Source organism: Helianthus annuus, chromosome 9 (assembly GCF_002127325.2).
Source record: "Helianthus annuus cultivar XRQ/B chromosome 9, HanXRQr2.0-SUNRISE, whole genome shotgun sequence".
Taxonomy (NCBI): domain Eukaryota; kingdom Viridiplantae; phylum Streptophyta; class Magnoliopsida; order Asterales; family Asteraceae; genus Helianthus; species Helianthus annuus.
The window spans coordinates 13,439,538-13,456,921 of record NC_035441.2 but is presented as its reverse complement, the minus strand read 5'-3'; the positions used below and the strand labels follow the sequence as shown (position 1 = coordinate 13,456,921).

General features: G+C 44.0%; 2 protein-coding genes across 2 annotated transcripts; both read left to right on the top strand.

Annotated features, from left to right (window-relative positions):
* Window positions 1–1,382: 1,382 nt before the first annotated feature.
* On the top strand, window positions 1,383–2,294 carry LOC110900981. The gene has a single exon (XM_022147836.1). It carries the CDS (start codon window positions 1,383–1,385, stop codon window positions 2,292–2,294), a length of 912 nt encoding a protein of 303 aa, XP_022003528.1.
* Window positions 2,295–14,743: 12,449 nt separating this feature from the next.
* Window positions 14,744–16,300, top strand: LOC110900980. Its single transcript, XM_035976830.1, has 3 exons — window positions 14,744–15,254; window positions 16,133–16,186; window positions 16,290–16,300. Exons 1-3 carry the CDS (start codon window positions 14,744–14,746, stop codon window positions 16,298–16,300), a joined length of 576 nt encoding a protein of 191 aa, XP_035832723.1.
* Window positions 16,301–17,384: the final 1,084 nt, after the last annotated feature.

The following is a 17,384-nucleotide window of genomic DNA, read 5'->3' as shown; positions in this document are numbered from 1 at the left end:
GCCGAAATTTTAAAAAAATCTTCTATATACATTATGTTAGTTTATTAGGTAAGGTTTGGGGCGTAACAAGTTGGTATCAGAGCCTAGGTTTGAGGGATTCGAGCTGGAGTAACAACGCTTGAACTCAAACCAATGGCTCGCTCGAAAGTGTGCTCGTTCCAAGATCGCCTACGAGGTAAAAATTTAAGTTTCGGTAAACGTAAGTACGTATAGTAAGCCTATAATGTAATTTTTGAAGATAAGTATTTTGTATGTAATGAGGGGATGCGAAATGGGAAGTTCCAGGAACTATATAGCTGAAAACGGCTCGAGAATGCGATAAAAAGCGCTTAAACAAAGCTGCAGCAAATCGACAACGGACAAGCCGTCGCCGACGCCGCTGTTGTGCGTCGCCGACGCCCCCAAAATGGCCGACGGCCTAAGTTCCTGCCTACAGTGTTTTTCACCCGACGCCCATTTTTAGAAGCCGTCGCCTACGGTTAGTGTAAATCCAGTCCGCTGGTTTGCTTTGTTTTTCACATTTTAAAGTTTCTGCATTATCCGAAAGCCTATTAATTTTTGCGTGAAATCCATATAAGGCCTCATAGATGTAGGTAACCACAAATAGTAATTACAAGGAATGATCTCGGAAGAGACAAAGAGTGATGAGTTGAATAATGTAAACGAATGATGAAAGCGTAAAAAGCGAGTAAAGTCTAAAGTATGGGAATATGAATGAAGTAAAGTCGAACTTATGAAATATGATGTACTGAAAGCTTGCGTTAATAATGAATGAAAATGTTGTTTTATAGATGGCTGATGCAAGAAACACTAATGAAGATGATGACACGGCCCGTCAAGAAGTGTTTCACAATAGGGTTGCGGAGGTAGCGGAGGAGGTTCTGCAAGCTAATCTTCCGCGATTAGCTCAAGAAGTAGAGAGTCGGGTGTTGGGAGTGGTAGATGCCATGATGGCAAGCAGAATCGAAGAGTTGAAAGAATTAATTGAAGGGTCTAAAAGTAAAGGCAATGAACAACGATGCACATATAAAGATTTCATGGCATGTAAGCCTACCACATACGATGGTAAAATCGATCCAATAATGTGCCAAAGATGGATTTTAAGCATGGAGGCGGTGTTTAAACGAAGTCGATGTGATAAGGAGGACCAAGTGATGTTCGCTACGGGACAACTCACCTTTCAAGCGAAAGATTGGTGGGATGCTTATAGTAAGGAGATAGGTGAGGACAGACTTCAGACGATGACTTGGCAAGAATTCAAGGAACCCTTCATGAAGTACCATTGCCCTCAGTCAGCCATTGATAAGATTCAAGAAGATTTCTTACGCCTCTGACAGAAAAACGAGACGATAAATGAGATATCAAGTATTTTCTTGGATAAGATGAAGTTTTGTACGGAGTTTGTGCAAACTGAAAGAATGAAGATCAATCGCTTTTATGGCATACTGAAGGCAGAATTCAGGGAATTTATCACTCCCTCGAAATGCGAGACCCTCGATGAGCTTATTAACTTGGCACGTGATAGAGAGATTGAGATTAAAAGGCAAGAAGAGCGAGGTGAAAAGAGGCCAAGTGAAAAGGGTGCAAGTTCGAGTCCATCAAAAAGGGGAAAGTTTCAAGATCATGGAAAGAAAGATAAGTCAAAGGGTGGAATAACTCCTTGCAAGACGTGCGGAAAACTCCATACGGGAGAGTGTTTGTTAGGCAAGAAAGGATGTTACAAATGTGGTAAAGAAGGGCATTCGTCTTATCAATGTCCAACTAGCCCGAAGACTTGCTTCAATTGTTTCGAAAAGGGGCATGTCAAATCTGAATGCCCAAAACTTCAGCAAGAGTCCAGAAAAGAAGATAAGAAGCAAGAAGGTTCTAGGGCCAAAGGGAGAATGTTCCATATTACATCCGAAGAAGCCAAGTCTCACCCGAATGTGATTTCAGGTATCTTTTTACTAAACTCCATACCGGTTTATGTTCTATTCGATACTGGAGCTACTATGTCATTTATTTCGAATGAAATTATACAACATCCGTCCTTTAAGATCGAACGAATGCCAATGCCTCTAGAAGTAGAAATAGCCGATAGTAAGATTTATATGTTACACGAGGTTTGTAGAAATTGTAAATTCACTATAGAAGATGAAGAATTTGACATCGACCTTATACCTATGGTTTTGGGGGAATTTAAAATGATTGTGGGGATGGATTGGTTCGCGCGAAACCATGTGGAGATTAATTGTGAAAATAAAGTAATGCTTATTCAAGCTCCAAGTGGAAAACAATTAAGTATTCAAGGATAGAGAAACGTAGAAACCAAGTTGTGTACCTTGGTCCAAGCTTATAAGTACGTACTTAACGGGAGTAGAGCATACTTAGCTTATGTAGGAGATGCCCGACAAACCCTCCCGAAGCTTGAAGACGTTGAGGTCGTAAACGAATTTCCGGATGTATTCCCGGAAGAATTGCCGGGACTTCCTCCCGAAAGGGAGATAGAGTTTCGCATCGAATTAAACCCGGGCGCGAAGCCAGTTGCGAAAGCTCCCTATAGACTTGCTCCCACCGAGATGCGAGAATTAATGACACAGTTGCAAGATCTTCTAGATAAGGGCTTCATAAGCCCAAGTGTGTCGCCTTGGGGAGCACCTGTCCTTTTTGTTAAAAAGAAAGATGGGTCGATGCGTATGTGCATCGACTATAGAGAATTAAACAAACTGACCATAAAGAACCGCTACCCTTTACCGAGAATCGACGACCTTTGAGATCAATTACAAGGGGCGAGTTAGCTCTCCAAGATAGACCTGCGTTCGGGGTACCATCAAGTTAGAGTACGGGAAGAGGATATTCCAAAGACTGCATTTAGAACCCGTTATGACCACTATGAATTTCTAGTCATGTCGTTTGGATTGACAAACGCGCCGGCCGCGTTTATGGATCTTATGAACCGGGTGTGCCGACCCATGTTAGACAAATCAGTAATAGTGTTTATAGATGATATCTTAGTTTATTCGCGAAGCAAAGCTGAGCACGCAAGGCACTTGCGTGAAGTACTCGAAACTCTCCGCAAGGAGAGACTTTATGCAAAATTTCCAAAATGCGCCTTCTGGCTCAGGGATGTGCAGTTTTTAGGCCACGTGATCAATGCGGAAGGTGCTTTAGTGGATCCATCAAAGATTGATGCTGTAATGAGATGGCTTTCCCCAAAAAGTCCGACTGAGATAAGGAGTTTTCTAGGCCTCACGGGATACTATAGGCGGTTCATACAGGATTTCTCAAAGATAGCTCTACCTTTAACCAGACTGACGAGAAAGAAAGTAAAGTTTGTGTGTGGTAAGGAACAGGAAGAGGCTTTTCGTATACTGAAGGAGAAATTGTCGAGTCCTCCGGTCCTGACATTACCAGATGGAACTGAAGATTTGGTTGTTTATTCAGATGCTTCCCACCAGGGGTTAGGTTGTGTTTTGATGCAAAGGGGAAAGGTTATTGCATATGCGTCGCAGCAACTAAAGCCTCACGAGGTGAACTACCCAACACATGATCTGGAATTGGCAGCAGTAGTGTTTGCCTTAAAGATTTGGAGACACTACCTATACGGTGCGAAATGTACGATTTACTCGGATCATAAGAGCCTCAAGTATTTCTTTGAACAGAAAGATTTGAATATGAGGCAACGAAGATGGCTGGAACTTATCAAAGATTATGATTGTGATATCCTTTATCACCCGGGAAAAGTAAACGTGGTAGCCGATGCGTTAAGCAGAAGAGAGTACCCGTCTCCTCTCCGTATAAAGTCCATAAAGATGATAGTTACGCCACGATTACTTGAAACGATACGTGAATCTCAAATTAAGTCGCTTGGAGCAGAAGACTTAAAGAAAGAAAGGTTAAAAGGCGTAATCGATAAACTAGAAGAAAATTCGACCGGACTCAAGACGCGATTCGGCCGAATTTGGATACCCCGATTTTGTGAAGTCAAGGCCGCACTACTCGATGAGGCACATAAGTCACGTTATTCGGTCCACCCTGGGGCTACAAAGATGTACCGAGATTTAAAAACCAATTATTGGTGGCCGGGCATGAAACGCGATATCGTCAAATATGTCGCAAAATGCCTAACGTGTTCTCAAGTGAAGGCGGAACACCAAAAGCCCTACGGAGAATCTCAACCATTGGGGATACCGTTGTGGAAATCGGAAAAACTAACGATGGATTTAGTAACCAAGCTTCCAAGAACGAAAAAGGGGCATGATACAATATGGGTAATCGTAGATCGACTTACGAAAAGCGCCCACTTTCTACCCATTAAAGAAGCTTATTCTTCCGAGAAGATGGCGGAAGTCTACATTGTGACAACTCGAAATCTAGAACCTTTCGTTGTGTCTTGATGTGACTTGCTTGTACGTTACGTGATTAGTTAACCAATTGAACTTAATGATAACGTGAACCTTTTTATGTGATAAGTGCTTTGTTATGTGTGCATTGTATATATATGTGTACGTGTCATATGTGAACCGAGAACCCGACACGAAACAACAAGGACCCGACTCGAGACCATGTGGTCTCGAGTGAACCGTAACCATTAGGCCGGTTCGGGCCTTTGGCCGGTTGGGCCATTGGGCCGAAAACCCTTAGCCGAAACCCATAGGGTGTAACACTTGGAACTTGACTATAAATACACCACCCTTAGTTAACTTTGCCATTTGTTGAAACAAGAACACACACACACTTCTATCTTCTCTCCCACTAGAACTCTAGCACACAAACACACCTCCAAGACCCTCGGATCCACTCGGTTGACACAAGAACTCTCGGATTTGGACTTCGGATCGGCACACACACACACATCACCAACCGGTTAGTGCTTTTAATGTCTATGGATTTATGTTAGTCATGCTAAATAATAAAATGCATGAGATGATGTTTATTGTTAGTGCCTCTTGATGATTATTGTTGAATGCTTAGTGATAGTATGTTCATGTTATGATTGTGCTTAAATAGATGCATGAATGAGATGATGTTTTATGTGTGTCAAAAAGTTTAGTGTTGGAATGTGTTCATGTGTTAAATAGAGTTTAAACTACTAGATTTGATGATTCATGAAATCGGTTTACATATGTCATGAAATCGGCTAAGGAGTATGTTTGTCATGTTAGGATGCATGCTAGTAAATTGTATCTTGATGGTTGTACATAGTTTTGTTTGAATAAAGGTTGAATACTTGATGAATATGGGTTTGAATGTATGAAGAACACTTTGAATGATAGTTGAAGATTGAAAACCCTTGTGATTTTGATCCATCTTTGACTAATAGCCTGATTAGGAAAACTGTTAGTGGAATGCTATTGGTTATTTCCTGATTTGGGCCTGATCATATTGTACCACTAAGCTGACTACATCTGCATCAACACGTGAACTTGAAAACGACTGCTACCGACTCGCAATCACCTAGTTACGACTCGCAACCACAGCGTGATGACTCGAGACCACGCGGTTGCGACTCGCAACCATAGCAGGACAAGCCGAGACCACAGGTTACGAGTCCCGTTGCGACTCGAGACCTTAGCATGATGAACCGAGACTACGGTTGCGACACCGGTTGCGACTCGCAACCATCCATGATCAACACACACAGCATGACTCGAGACCATGCTTGCGAGTCCGGTTGCGACTCGAGACCACACTTTTGGGCCTTAGTTAATGGGCCAGACTGATGGGCTTCTGTGTTAACTGCTTTTACGTGTTTGGGCCTAAGTAGTTGGGCTGAACTTGTGAACCTTATGTGCTACTGTTGATACTGTGTACTGTTAAACGTGTTTGCCAAACGTGTTGAACATTTGTGCACTACTTGGTTCGAATCTGATTATAAGTGATAACCGTGTTAGGACGTTATTGACTGCTTGCGACTTGATTGACTTTCTGTGATTAACTGCCGAGCAAACCAAGGTGAGTTCACACTCTCTACAAAGCATGGGATTCCCTGGGTTGGGAACGGGGTTAAGGAACGTGGGTTCCTCGTCCTCCTTGGGTAGGACGTCAGTTGTTCAGGAATGTGATTCCTCGTCCGGATGGACGGATAAACGTACTAGACTAAAACTCTATCACGAAGTCCCTCCTTTTTGTATCGACTAATCGCCGGGCCAATGGCGAGCGGGTCATTAGTTAAATAGCGCTATTTAGGTCTGACAAGCCTCACACCGTGCCGCAGAGGACGGGCGTGAACTAATGGATCTGGGGCACGTCAATGATGATAGACATTGATGTTTTCAGGGCACATAAACATGACTACAGTCAGCAATCGATACGGTAACGAGTCTAGTATACACATGGGGTAGCCCCCACGGCTGGAGAGCCGGAGGATGTACATGGGGTAGCCCCCACGGCCGGAGTGCCGGAGTAACTGGGAACGAACATGTCACGTTTTTAAACTATGGGGTAACCCCCACGGCAGGATGCCAGATAAAGGAAACTGTTTTTGAAACAACTAAAACAAACGCCCACCCGTGAACTCACTCAACTAGTTGTTGACTCGTTACTACATGCTTTGCAGGACCATAGATACTCAGTGGGAGCTTGCATGGAGGAGGATCGTTGTGGGACAGGGATTGCTACATGCTATGTTAAACTTGGAAACTTTTGGAACTTATGTTATAACTTTAAACTTATGCTTCCGCTTGCAACTTAAACTTGTTTGTTTTGAAACACCAATCGTATTGGTTAAACTTTTATGATCATTATATGCTTGTTCAGCATGATTGGTGGCTGGATCCTGGTCAGTCACGCCTTCAAGCGGTAGTACTCCGCAGGTGGGATTTTGGGGGTGTGACAGATTGGTATCAGAGCCATTGGTTATAGTGAACTTGGTTTTAATAAAGGAGAAACGTTTTTGTTAAAACCAGACTATAACCGGAACAGTGCTCAACGGTCCACAACGACACTTCGCTCCTCATGCAAGGCTCGACGTTCTAGGTAATATATTGTGCGTATATTGCCTACTTGTTAGTTACGTAGTACATTGCTCGTGGTATGCTTGATTAGTATAGCTACTGTTGTTTGAACACGTGCGTGCTTACTTTGTCCTACTATCGTACTTTCGCGAACCTCTCTCACACGTGTTACTCTTATTATGAAGAACCATGTCTGGACGCGTTAACATGACACAAGCCCAGTTGACGGCTTTGATCAACGAGCGAGTTGCCGCAGCGCTCGCAGCTGCGCACGCAGGAGGTATATCCTGCAGTCCGAAATTGTTCTAGGATCATTTGGATCCTACTCTCGTGAACCAACCTTTGTGTTAAACTCTGTCTTTTTTTCACCTACCTTAGGTCAGTATGCTCAGGCACCGGTGTGCACTTTTAAGACCTTTATGGACTGTCGACCCACTACTTTTAGCGGCACTGAAGGAGCAGTAGGTCTCCTACACTGGTTTGAGAAACTGGAGTCTGTGTTCGAAATGTGCGAATGCCCTGAAGCGCGCAGGGTGAAGTATGCTACTGGTACTCTCGAGGGTTTGGCTCTCACGTGGTGGAATGCGCAAGTGCAGATGTTAGGGTTGGTTGCTGCCAACGCCACCCCATGGGAAACTTTCAAGGAAATGATCAGGGAAGAATACTGCAGTCGTGACGACATTCACAAGCTGGAAGATGAGTTCTACAATCTCAAGATGTCGGGGTCAGAGATTGAGGCATACACTAAGAGATCGCATGAGCTTGCTTTGTTGTGTCCCACAATGGTGGATCCTCCGTATAAGCGAATTGAACTCTATCTCAAGGGCTTGGTGCCAGAGATCCAAAGTCATGTGACTTCAGCGAATTTGACTACTATCCAGCAGGTTGTACAGTTGGCTCACCGTCTCACTGACCAAGCGGTGGAGCAGAACAAGTTACCGAAGCGTATAGGTGCTGCAACTACTTCTGGTGCTTCTAGTGGGGATAAACGGAAATGGGATGGAACTTCAAGCAGGGGTTCAACTTCAGTGCAAACTCAGTCTCAGCAGAGAAAGACGGACGATCACAAGAGCCCCAGTCAGCAATCGTCTGGTGGTCAAAGTCATGGTGGATACAAAGGAAATCACCCCAAATGCAATCGTTGCAACCTACATCACAGTGGGCCATGCGCCAGGGGCAACTGTCATCGATGCAACAAGCCTGGTCATGTTGCGAAGGATTGCAGGAGCGCATATCCCGCCAATCAGAATCGTCAGCAACCTCAGCAGAACCAGCGACAGCAGCAGGGTAACAACAAAGGGTGCTTTCAGTGTGGAGCTGAAGGTCATTTCAAGAAAGATTGTCCCCAACTAAACCAGAACAACAACAACAATCAGGGGAATGGTAACAATGGGAACAACAACAATGGTGCTAGGGGACGAGTGTTCGTGATTGGTCAAGGTGAAGCAAGGAATGATCCCAACGTGGTGACGGGTAAGTTCCTTCTCGACGACTTTTATGTTACAGTCTTATTTGATTCGGGTGCCGATACTAGCTATGTGTCACTAGAAGTTAGTAAGATGCTTAAGCGTATTCCTACACCCCTGAGCGACAAGCACACCGTAGAGCTAGCTAATGGTAAGAGTTTGGAAGCCTCACACGTAGTCAAGGGTTGCCAGCTTATTCTCGCTAACCAGACCTTCTCTATCGACCTTATTCCTATCGCCTTGGGTAGTTTCGACGTTGTCATTGGGATGGATTGGTTGTCCCAACACCGAGCAGAGATTCTTTGCAACGAGAAGATCGTTCGTATTCCTGGTTTAGGTAGTGAACTTCTCATGATTCGTGGCGACAAGAGAAGTGCTGTTGAGAACATCATCTCTCTTCTTAAGGCTCAGAAATGCTTACGAAAGGGCCACACTGCGATCTTGGCTCTAGTTACTGATACCACAGAGAAGGAGAAGAAGTTAGAAGATTTTCCGGTTGTACGCGACTATCCTGAGGTATTCCCTGAGGAATTACCTGGTCTTCCGCCCCATCGCCAAGTCGAGTTTCAGATTGATCTAGCTCCTGGAGCCGCGCCTGTAGCCCGTGCACCTTATCGTTTAGCTCCATCAGAGTTGGAAGAACTCTCCACGCAACTACAAGAACTCTTGGATAAGGGTTTTATTCGTCCTAGCTCATCGCCTTGGGGAGCTCCAGTACTGTTTGTGAAAAAGAAGGACGGTACCTTCAGAATGTGTATCGACTATCGAGAACTCAACAAAGTGACTGTGAAGAATCGTTATCCTCTACCGCGCATTGACGACTTGTTCGACCAGTTGCAGGGGTCGAGCTACTATTCAAAGATCGATCTGAGATCGGGATATCACCAGCTGAGAGTTCGAGAAGAGGATGTCTCTAAGACGGCCTTTAGAACTCGTTATGGGCACTATGAGTTTCTGGTCATGCCGTTTGGGCTGACGAACGCACCGGCAGTTTTTATGGATTTGATGAATCGAGTGTGCAAGCCGTACCTGGACAAGTTTGTTATAGTCTTTATCGACGACATCCTGATCTATTCTAAGAGTCAAGAAGAGCACGAACAACATCTGCGACTTATTCTGGAACTCCTTCGGAAGGAACAGCTTTACGCGAAATTCTCGAAATGCGACTTCTGGCTTCGTGAAGTCCATTTCCTAGGGCATGTGGTGAACAAGGATGGTATTCACGTAGATCCATCCAAAGTGGAATCTATTAAGAACTGGCCTGCGCCTCGTACACCGAAGGAAATTCGCCAATTTTTGGGATTGGCAGGTTATTACAGGAGATTCATTAAGGATTTTTCTAAGATCGCGCAGCCTCTCACTTTGTTAACGCAGAAAGGCGTTGTTTATCATTGGGGAAATGCACAAGAGTTAGCCTTTCAGCATCTAAAGGATAGACTTTGTAGTGCACCTATTCTTTCACTGCCAGAGGGCACAGATGATTTTGTGGTTTACTGTGATGCATCAATTCAAGGTCTTGGTTGTGTATTGATGCAACGAGATAAAGTCATAGCCTACGCCTCACGGCAACTCAAAGTTCACGAGAAGAACTACACTACGCATGATTTAGAGCTGGGAGCTGTTGTTTTCGCACTTAAGCTATGGCGGCATTACCTTTACGGAACCAAGTGCGCCATCTACACTGACCACAGAAGTTTAGAGCACATATTCAAGCAGAAGGAACTGAATATGCGGCAGCGACGATGGGTCGAACTGCTGAATGATTACGAGTGCTCTATCAGGTATCACCCGGGCAAGGCCAATGTTGTGGCAGACGCCCTCAGTCGGAAGGACACTACGCCTAAGCGCGTAAGAGCTCTACAACTCACGATCCATTCTAGTCTACCTTCGCAAATACGAGCTGCTCAGATAGAAGCACTGAAACCAGAAAACGTTAGAGCAGAAGCTCTACGCGGGTCAAGGCAACGTTTAGAACAGAAGGAAGACGGTGCTTATTATGTAACAGGACGCATTTGGGTCCCGCACTATGGCGACTTACGAGAACTTGTGATGGATGAAGCGCACAAATCTCGCTACTCGGTACACCCTGGTTCGGACAAGATGTACCACGACATTAAGACTACGTATTGGTGGCCTAGCATGAAGGCCCACATAGCAACTTATGTCAGCAAGTGTTTGACTTGTGCGCGAGTCAAGACGGAATATCAGAAACCTTCAGGCCTACTTCAGCAACCAGAGATACCACAATGGAAATGGGAGCAGATTTCCATGGATTTCGTTACTGGCCTACCTAGATCACAGCGCGGAAACGATACTATCTGGGTGATCGTGGATCGACTCACGAAATCCGCACACTTTTTGGCAATCAAGGAGACGGATAAGTTCTCCACTCTGGCAGAGGTATACCTCAAGGAAGTTGTTTCGAGGCACGGGGTGCCCACCTCTATCATCTCTGATCGAGATGCACGTTTTACTTCGGAACTGTGGCAGGCAATGCACAAGTCTTTTGGCTCACGTCTAGATATGAGCACAGCGTATCACCCACAGACGGACGGGCAGTCCGAGCGAACTATTCAAACCTTAGAAGACATGCTCCGTGCATGTGTAATCGACTTTGGCAACAGCTGGGAAAGACATCTGCCACTTGTGGAATTTTCATACAATAACAGCTACCACACCAGCATTAAAGCTGCTCCGTTTGAGGCATTGTACGGACGTAAATGCCGGTCACCCCTCTGTTGGGCAGAGGTGGGGGATAGTCAGATCACTGGTCCAGAACATGTGGTAGACACTACTGAGCGGATTGCTCAAATACGACAACGCATGGCGGCCGCTCGTGACCGTCAGAAGGCTTACGCCGATAAGGGCAGGAAACCACTTGAACTCCAGGTTGGGGAGCGGGTATTACTCAAAGTTTCACCCTGGAAGGGTGTGGTTCGTTTTGGTAAACGCGGCAAACTTAACCCACGATACGTTGGACCTTTCGAAATTCTTGAGAAAATAGGCAAGGTGGCCTACAGACTGAAATTACCAGCAGAACTCGGTGCAGTTCACAACGTTTTCCACGTGTCGAATCTGAAGAAGTGTCTGTCAGATGAGACGCACGTAGTTCCTCTGAGGGAACTCACGATCGACGAACAGTTGAAATTCGTCGAAGAACCTGTCGAGATCACGGACCGGGATGTTAAGGTCCTCAAGAGCACTAGAATACCTCTTGTTCGAGTTCGTTGGAACTCACGTCGCGGCCCAGAGTTTACCTGGGAACGCGAAGATCGGATGAAACAAAAGTATCCCCAACTGTTTGAGAACAGTACAAACGCTACTGAGGCTGAAGCTACGGAATTTCGGGACGAAATTCCAGATCAACGGGGGGTGGATGTGACACCCCAGGATAACCGGGAAAACCTTACAACTTGACTAGCTTCCTCAGTGAGTGCCGTCAAATTTCGGGACGAAATTTATTTCAACTTGGGGATAATGTGACAACTCGAAATCTAGAACCTTTCGTTGTGTCTTGATGTGACTTGCTTGTACGTTACGTGATTAGTTAACCAATTGAACTTAATGATAACGTGAACCTTTTTATGTGATAAGTGCTTTGTTATGTGTGCATTGTATATATATGTGTACGTGTCATATGTGAACCGAGAACCCGACACGAAACAACAAGGACCCGACTCGAGACCATGTGGTCTCGAGTGAACCGTAACCATTAGGCCGGTTCGGGCCTTTGGCCGGTTGGGCCATTGGGCCGAAAACCCTTAGCCGAAACCCATAGGGTGTAACACTTGGAACTTGACTATAAATACACCACCCTTAGTTAACTTTGCCATTTGTTGAAACAAGAACACACACACACTTCTATCTTCTCTCCCACTAGAACTCTAGCACACAAACACACCTCCAAGACCCTCGGATCCACTCGGTTGACACAAGAACTCTCGGATTTGGACTTCGGATCGGCACACACACACACATCACCAACCGGTTAGTGCTTTTAATGTCTATGGATTTATGTTAGTCATGCTAAATAATAAAATGCATGAGATGATGTTTATTGTTAGTGCTTCTTGATGATTATTGTTGAATGCTTAGTGATAGTATGTTCATGTTATGATTGTGCTTAAATAGATGCATGAATGAGATGATGTTTTATGTGTGTCAAAAAGTTTAGTGTTGGAATGTGTTCATGTGTTAAATAGAGTTTAAACTACTAGATTTGATGATTCATGAAATCGGTTTACATATGTCATGAAATCGGCTAAGGAGTATGTTTGTCATGTTAGGATGCATGCTAGTAAATTGTATCTTGATGGTTGTACATAGTTTTGTTTGAATAAAGGTTGAATACTTGATGAATATGGGTTTGAATGTATGAAGAACACTTTGAATGATAGTTGAAGATTGAAAACCCTTGTGATTTTGATCCATCTTTGACTAATAGCCTGATTAGGAAAACTGTTAGTGGAATGCTATTGGTTATTTCCTGATTTGGGCCTGATCATATTGTACCACTAAGCTGACTACATCTGCATCAACACGTGAACTTGAAAACGACTGCTACCGACTCGCAATCACCTAGTTACGACTCGCAACCACAGCGTGATGACTCGAGACCACGCGGTTGCGACTCGCAACCATAGCAGGACAAGCCGAGACCACAGGTTACGAGTCCCGTTGCGACTCGAGACCTTAGCATGATGAACCGAGACTACGGTTGCGACACCGGTTGCGACTCGCAACCATCCATGATCAACACACACAGCATGACTCGAGACCATGCTTGCGAGTCCGGTTGCGACTCGAGACCACACTTTTGGGCCTTAGTTAATGGGCCAGACTGATGGGCTTCTGTGTTAACTGCTTTTACGTGTTTGGGCCTAAGTAGTTGGGCTGAACTTGTGAACCTTATGTGCTACTGTTGATACTGTGTACTGTTAAACGTGTTTGCCAAACGTGTTGAACATTTGTGCACTACTTGGTTCGAATCTGATTATAAGTGATAACCGTGTTAGGACGTTATTGACTGCTTGCGACTTGATTGACTTTCTGTGATTAACTGCCGAGCAAACCAAGGTGAGTTCACACTCTCTACAAAGCATGGGATTCCCTGGGTTGGGAACGGGGTTAAGGAACGTGGGTTCCTCGTCCTCCTTGGGTAGGACGTCAGTTGTTCAGGAATGTGATTCCTCGTCCGGATGGACGGATAAACGTACTAGACTAAAACTCTATCACGAAGTCCCTCCTTTTTGTATCGACTAATCGCCGGGCCAATGGCGAGCGGGTCATTAGTTAAATAGCGCTATTTAGGTCTGACAAGCCTCACACCGTGCCGCAGAGGACGGGCGTGAACTAATGGATCTGGGGCACGTCAATGATGATAGACATTGATGTTTTCAGGGCACATAAACATGACTACAGTCAGCAATCGATACGGTAACGAGTCTAGTATACACATGGGGTAGCCCCCACGGCTGGAGAGCCGGAGGATGTACATGGGGTAGCCCCCACGGCCGGAGTGCCGGAGTAACTGGGAACGAACATGTCACGTTTTTAAACTATGGGGTAACCCCCACGGCAGGATGCCAGATAAAGGAAACTGTTTTTGAAACAACTAAAACAAACGCCCACCCGTGAACTCACTCAACTAGTTGTTGACTCGTTACTACATGCTTTGCAGGACCATAGATACTCAGTGGGAGCTTGCATGGAGGAGGATCGTTGTGGGACAGGGATTGCTACATGCTATGTTAAACTTGGAAACTTTTGGAACTTATGTTATAACTTTAAACTTATGCTTCCGCTTGCAACTTAAACTTGTTTGTTTTGAAACACCAATCGTATTGGTTAAACTTTTATGATCATTATATGCTTGTTCAGCATGATTGGTGGCTGGATCCTGGTCAGTCACGCCTTCAAGCGGTAGTACTCCGCAGGTGGGATTTTGGGGGTGTGACATACATGAACGAGGTCGTGTCTCGACACGGGGTGCCCGTGTCAATCATCTCTGATCGTGATACTAGATTTACCTCTCGCTACTGGCAAAGATTTCACGAGAGTGTGGGAACGAAATTGCACATAAGTACCGCCTACCACCCTCAAACTGACGGCCAGTCAGAAAGAACCATTCAAACACTTATCGATATGTTGAGAGCGTGTGCTTTAGATTTTGGGGGAAATTGGGATGACCATTTACCGCTAGTGGAATTTTCTTATAACAATAGTTACCACAGTGGCATTCAAATGGCGCCATACGAATTACTATATGGGAGAAAATGTAGAACTCCCGTGTGTTGGGGTGAAGTAGGGCAAAGGGAGCTCGCGCCAAGCGATTTAATAGCAATGACAAATGAAAAGATTGAATTGATTAGGGCTCGTTTAAAAGCAGCCCGGGATCGGCAAAATGCTTATGGAGACAAGAGAAATATCGAATTTCAAGTTGGAGATTTCGTTCTGTTGAAGGTGTCGCCATGGAAAGGCATAATCCGTTTTCGTAAACGGGGTAAATTAGGCCCTCAGTATATTGGGCCGTTTAAAATCTTGGCTCGTGTTGGAAGGGTTGCATATCCATTAGAATTACCGCCTACTCTAGACGGAATTCACAATACCTTCCACGTGTCGCAATTGAGAAAGTGTCTTGCGGATGAAACCGCGTTAGTACCTCTCGATGACATTGAGTTAGACGAGGGGTTGAATTATGTCGAAAGACCAATGGCCATTAAAGACGTCAAGGTGAAGAAGCTCCGCAACAAGGCTATCCGACAAGTGCTGGTACAATGGCAGCACCGAAAGGGGTCAGAACTCACATGGGAAACGGAAGATGAAATGAGGAAGCACTATCCATTTCTGTTTGGTATGTACACGATTAAAACTGTTATATGTCCAGGTTTCGGGGACGAAACCTCTTTTAAGGGGGGTAGACTTGTAACACCCCAAAAATGAAAAACATGATATATAATAATAAACATAATATGATTAAGGGTGAATGGTAATATGATACTAAAAAGGGGATTTTAAGGTTAATAGTTACAAATGTAACAAGACATAAGGGGGTAATATGTAAATGTTAATAAGTGAGGGTTAATTAGGAGAAAACCACAAAACCCACACACTGTACGTGTGTGGATCGACCAGGAACAAGAAAAACAAGGGCTCACCCTTGTTCTCACCAAATTCACCAAATTGACAAGGGAAAATCGATGATTATCAGTTGCATGTGGTAGAATTTCGATCATTTACCCATACCCAATCAAGTGGTAAGTCGAATTTCTAGATTTGGTAAATTGTAGAACTAGGGTTTCGACCCAACCATGAAATTGTGATGTGATTTGTGTTGTTTATATGTTAAGGGTACTCCCTAGAGTAGAAATCATGATTGATTTTGGTTAATTGAAAGAAAGCCTCTATAAACCCACTTGGTGAAAATTTTGTTAAGAATATAGAGATTATGGGAATCGAGAATGTATGTAATTGGGTATGTAATTTCAGCTTGTAGTACCCGAATGCTAGATAAATTGATGTAGATTAAAGGAATTATGAGAATTAGATTGATTATTGATGGCACATAGGATGAATTGGTGAGTTATGCTTTAAATGTTGTACACTATGCTTTACTAAGGTAACGCCTACTAGGTGCTCGATGAAATGCTTGAATGAGTAGTTATGTGTAAATTGGAAAATGATGGAATGAAAGTTTGGGTACTAAACGAATGAATGATCATGTTGATTTAGGTGTGAAGGAAGAAGGATCGAATTCTAAGAAGCCGGAAGGATCACAAGACCGAGGTATGTTTTGTTGCATACGAAAGTTTACTTTAAATTGTTAATATTTATATTGGACAACTCTTGTTATAATGTTTATACTATATTGCAATGGTTATGGTTTTAGTAAACGAATAGCAAATCCCTTGCGGATTTCGCTTATGCTAACCAAGAATTATGCTATATTATGCTAGTCGACCGGTTCATGTAACTAGGTCGAGTAAGGGTATGAGGCCAACCGACTAGAACGGGTGGTCGTGTAAGCAAAAATCGTGATGCATGAAGTTCAATCCGTTGTACGGATTGAACGATAGGCTTATGTTGAAAGCAACCGAACCGCTATTACCGGGTTGTGAGCGATATGCTTGAATCTCTTATGAGAATATAAGCTCACCCATCTAAATGGGTAAATCGAATGCTTAATGATAGTAATGAAATCAAACGATTGCGACTAGTAAGTGGTATTGTAAGCAAAATTTAGTAATAAGACTAACTTTTGAAATTGTTGTTGTATGTAGGTAAATCCTCGACTTAGGCGTATGGACGGCTTGGAATGTGCACACTTGGTTTACGCCCGCCTCACGCTTCCGTTATGAATTGTTTTTGAAATGGGCTAAGTTTTGGGTCATACGTATTTTAAGTCTATGTAGTATATTGATATTTTGTCGTTGGGTAAAAACTTGGTGGTTGAAGTTATGTCGTGTCCCATGTAAACTTTATTTCGTTTTGGGTTTCTGTCAAAAATGTTAAACGTTGATGTTTGATGTGTAAAACAGGTTGTTAATGATTGTAAACGAATAGGTCATGCCGAAATTTTCAAAAATCTTCTATATACATTATGTTAGTTAATTAGGTAAGGTTTGGGGCGTAACAGTTATTATACAAACACAGCCTCCCAACCATCCTATCCCTTGTCAGCTGGCATTTTAGAAGCGACGTTCCCTCTCATCGTATTTCCAGGAGATTTGTTCTCTCACCTCCCGAATCCTATTCTCTGTACTTACCAGCTCCTCGCCAAAATGCCGGAGTTCAGCTAAGTTTTCATTGCTCATTGGTGGGTTTAGTATAGGTTCTAGGTCGAACTGAGGGAAAAAGGTATAAGGGTTATTAAGGAGGTTTTGAAACAGCCAGTCGTTAGTCCACCACTCGTCCATTTCTCCTAAAGGTTGGGTGTGGATTAAAGGTTCTGGGATAGCTGGCTCGAAATTTATTGGAAGTTGGG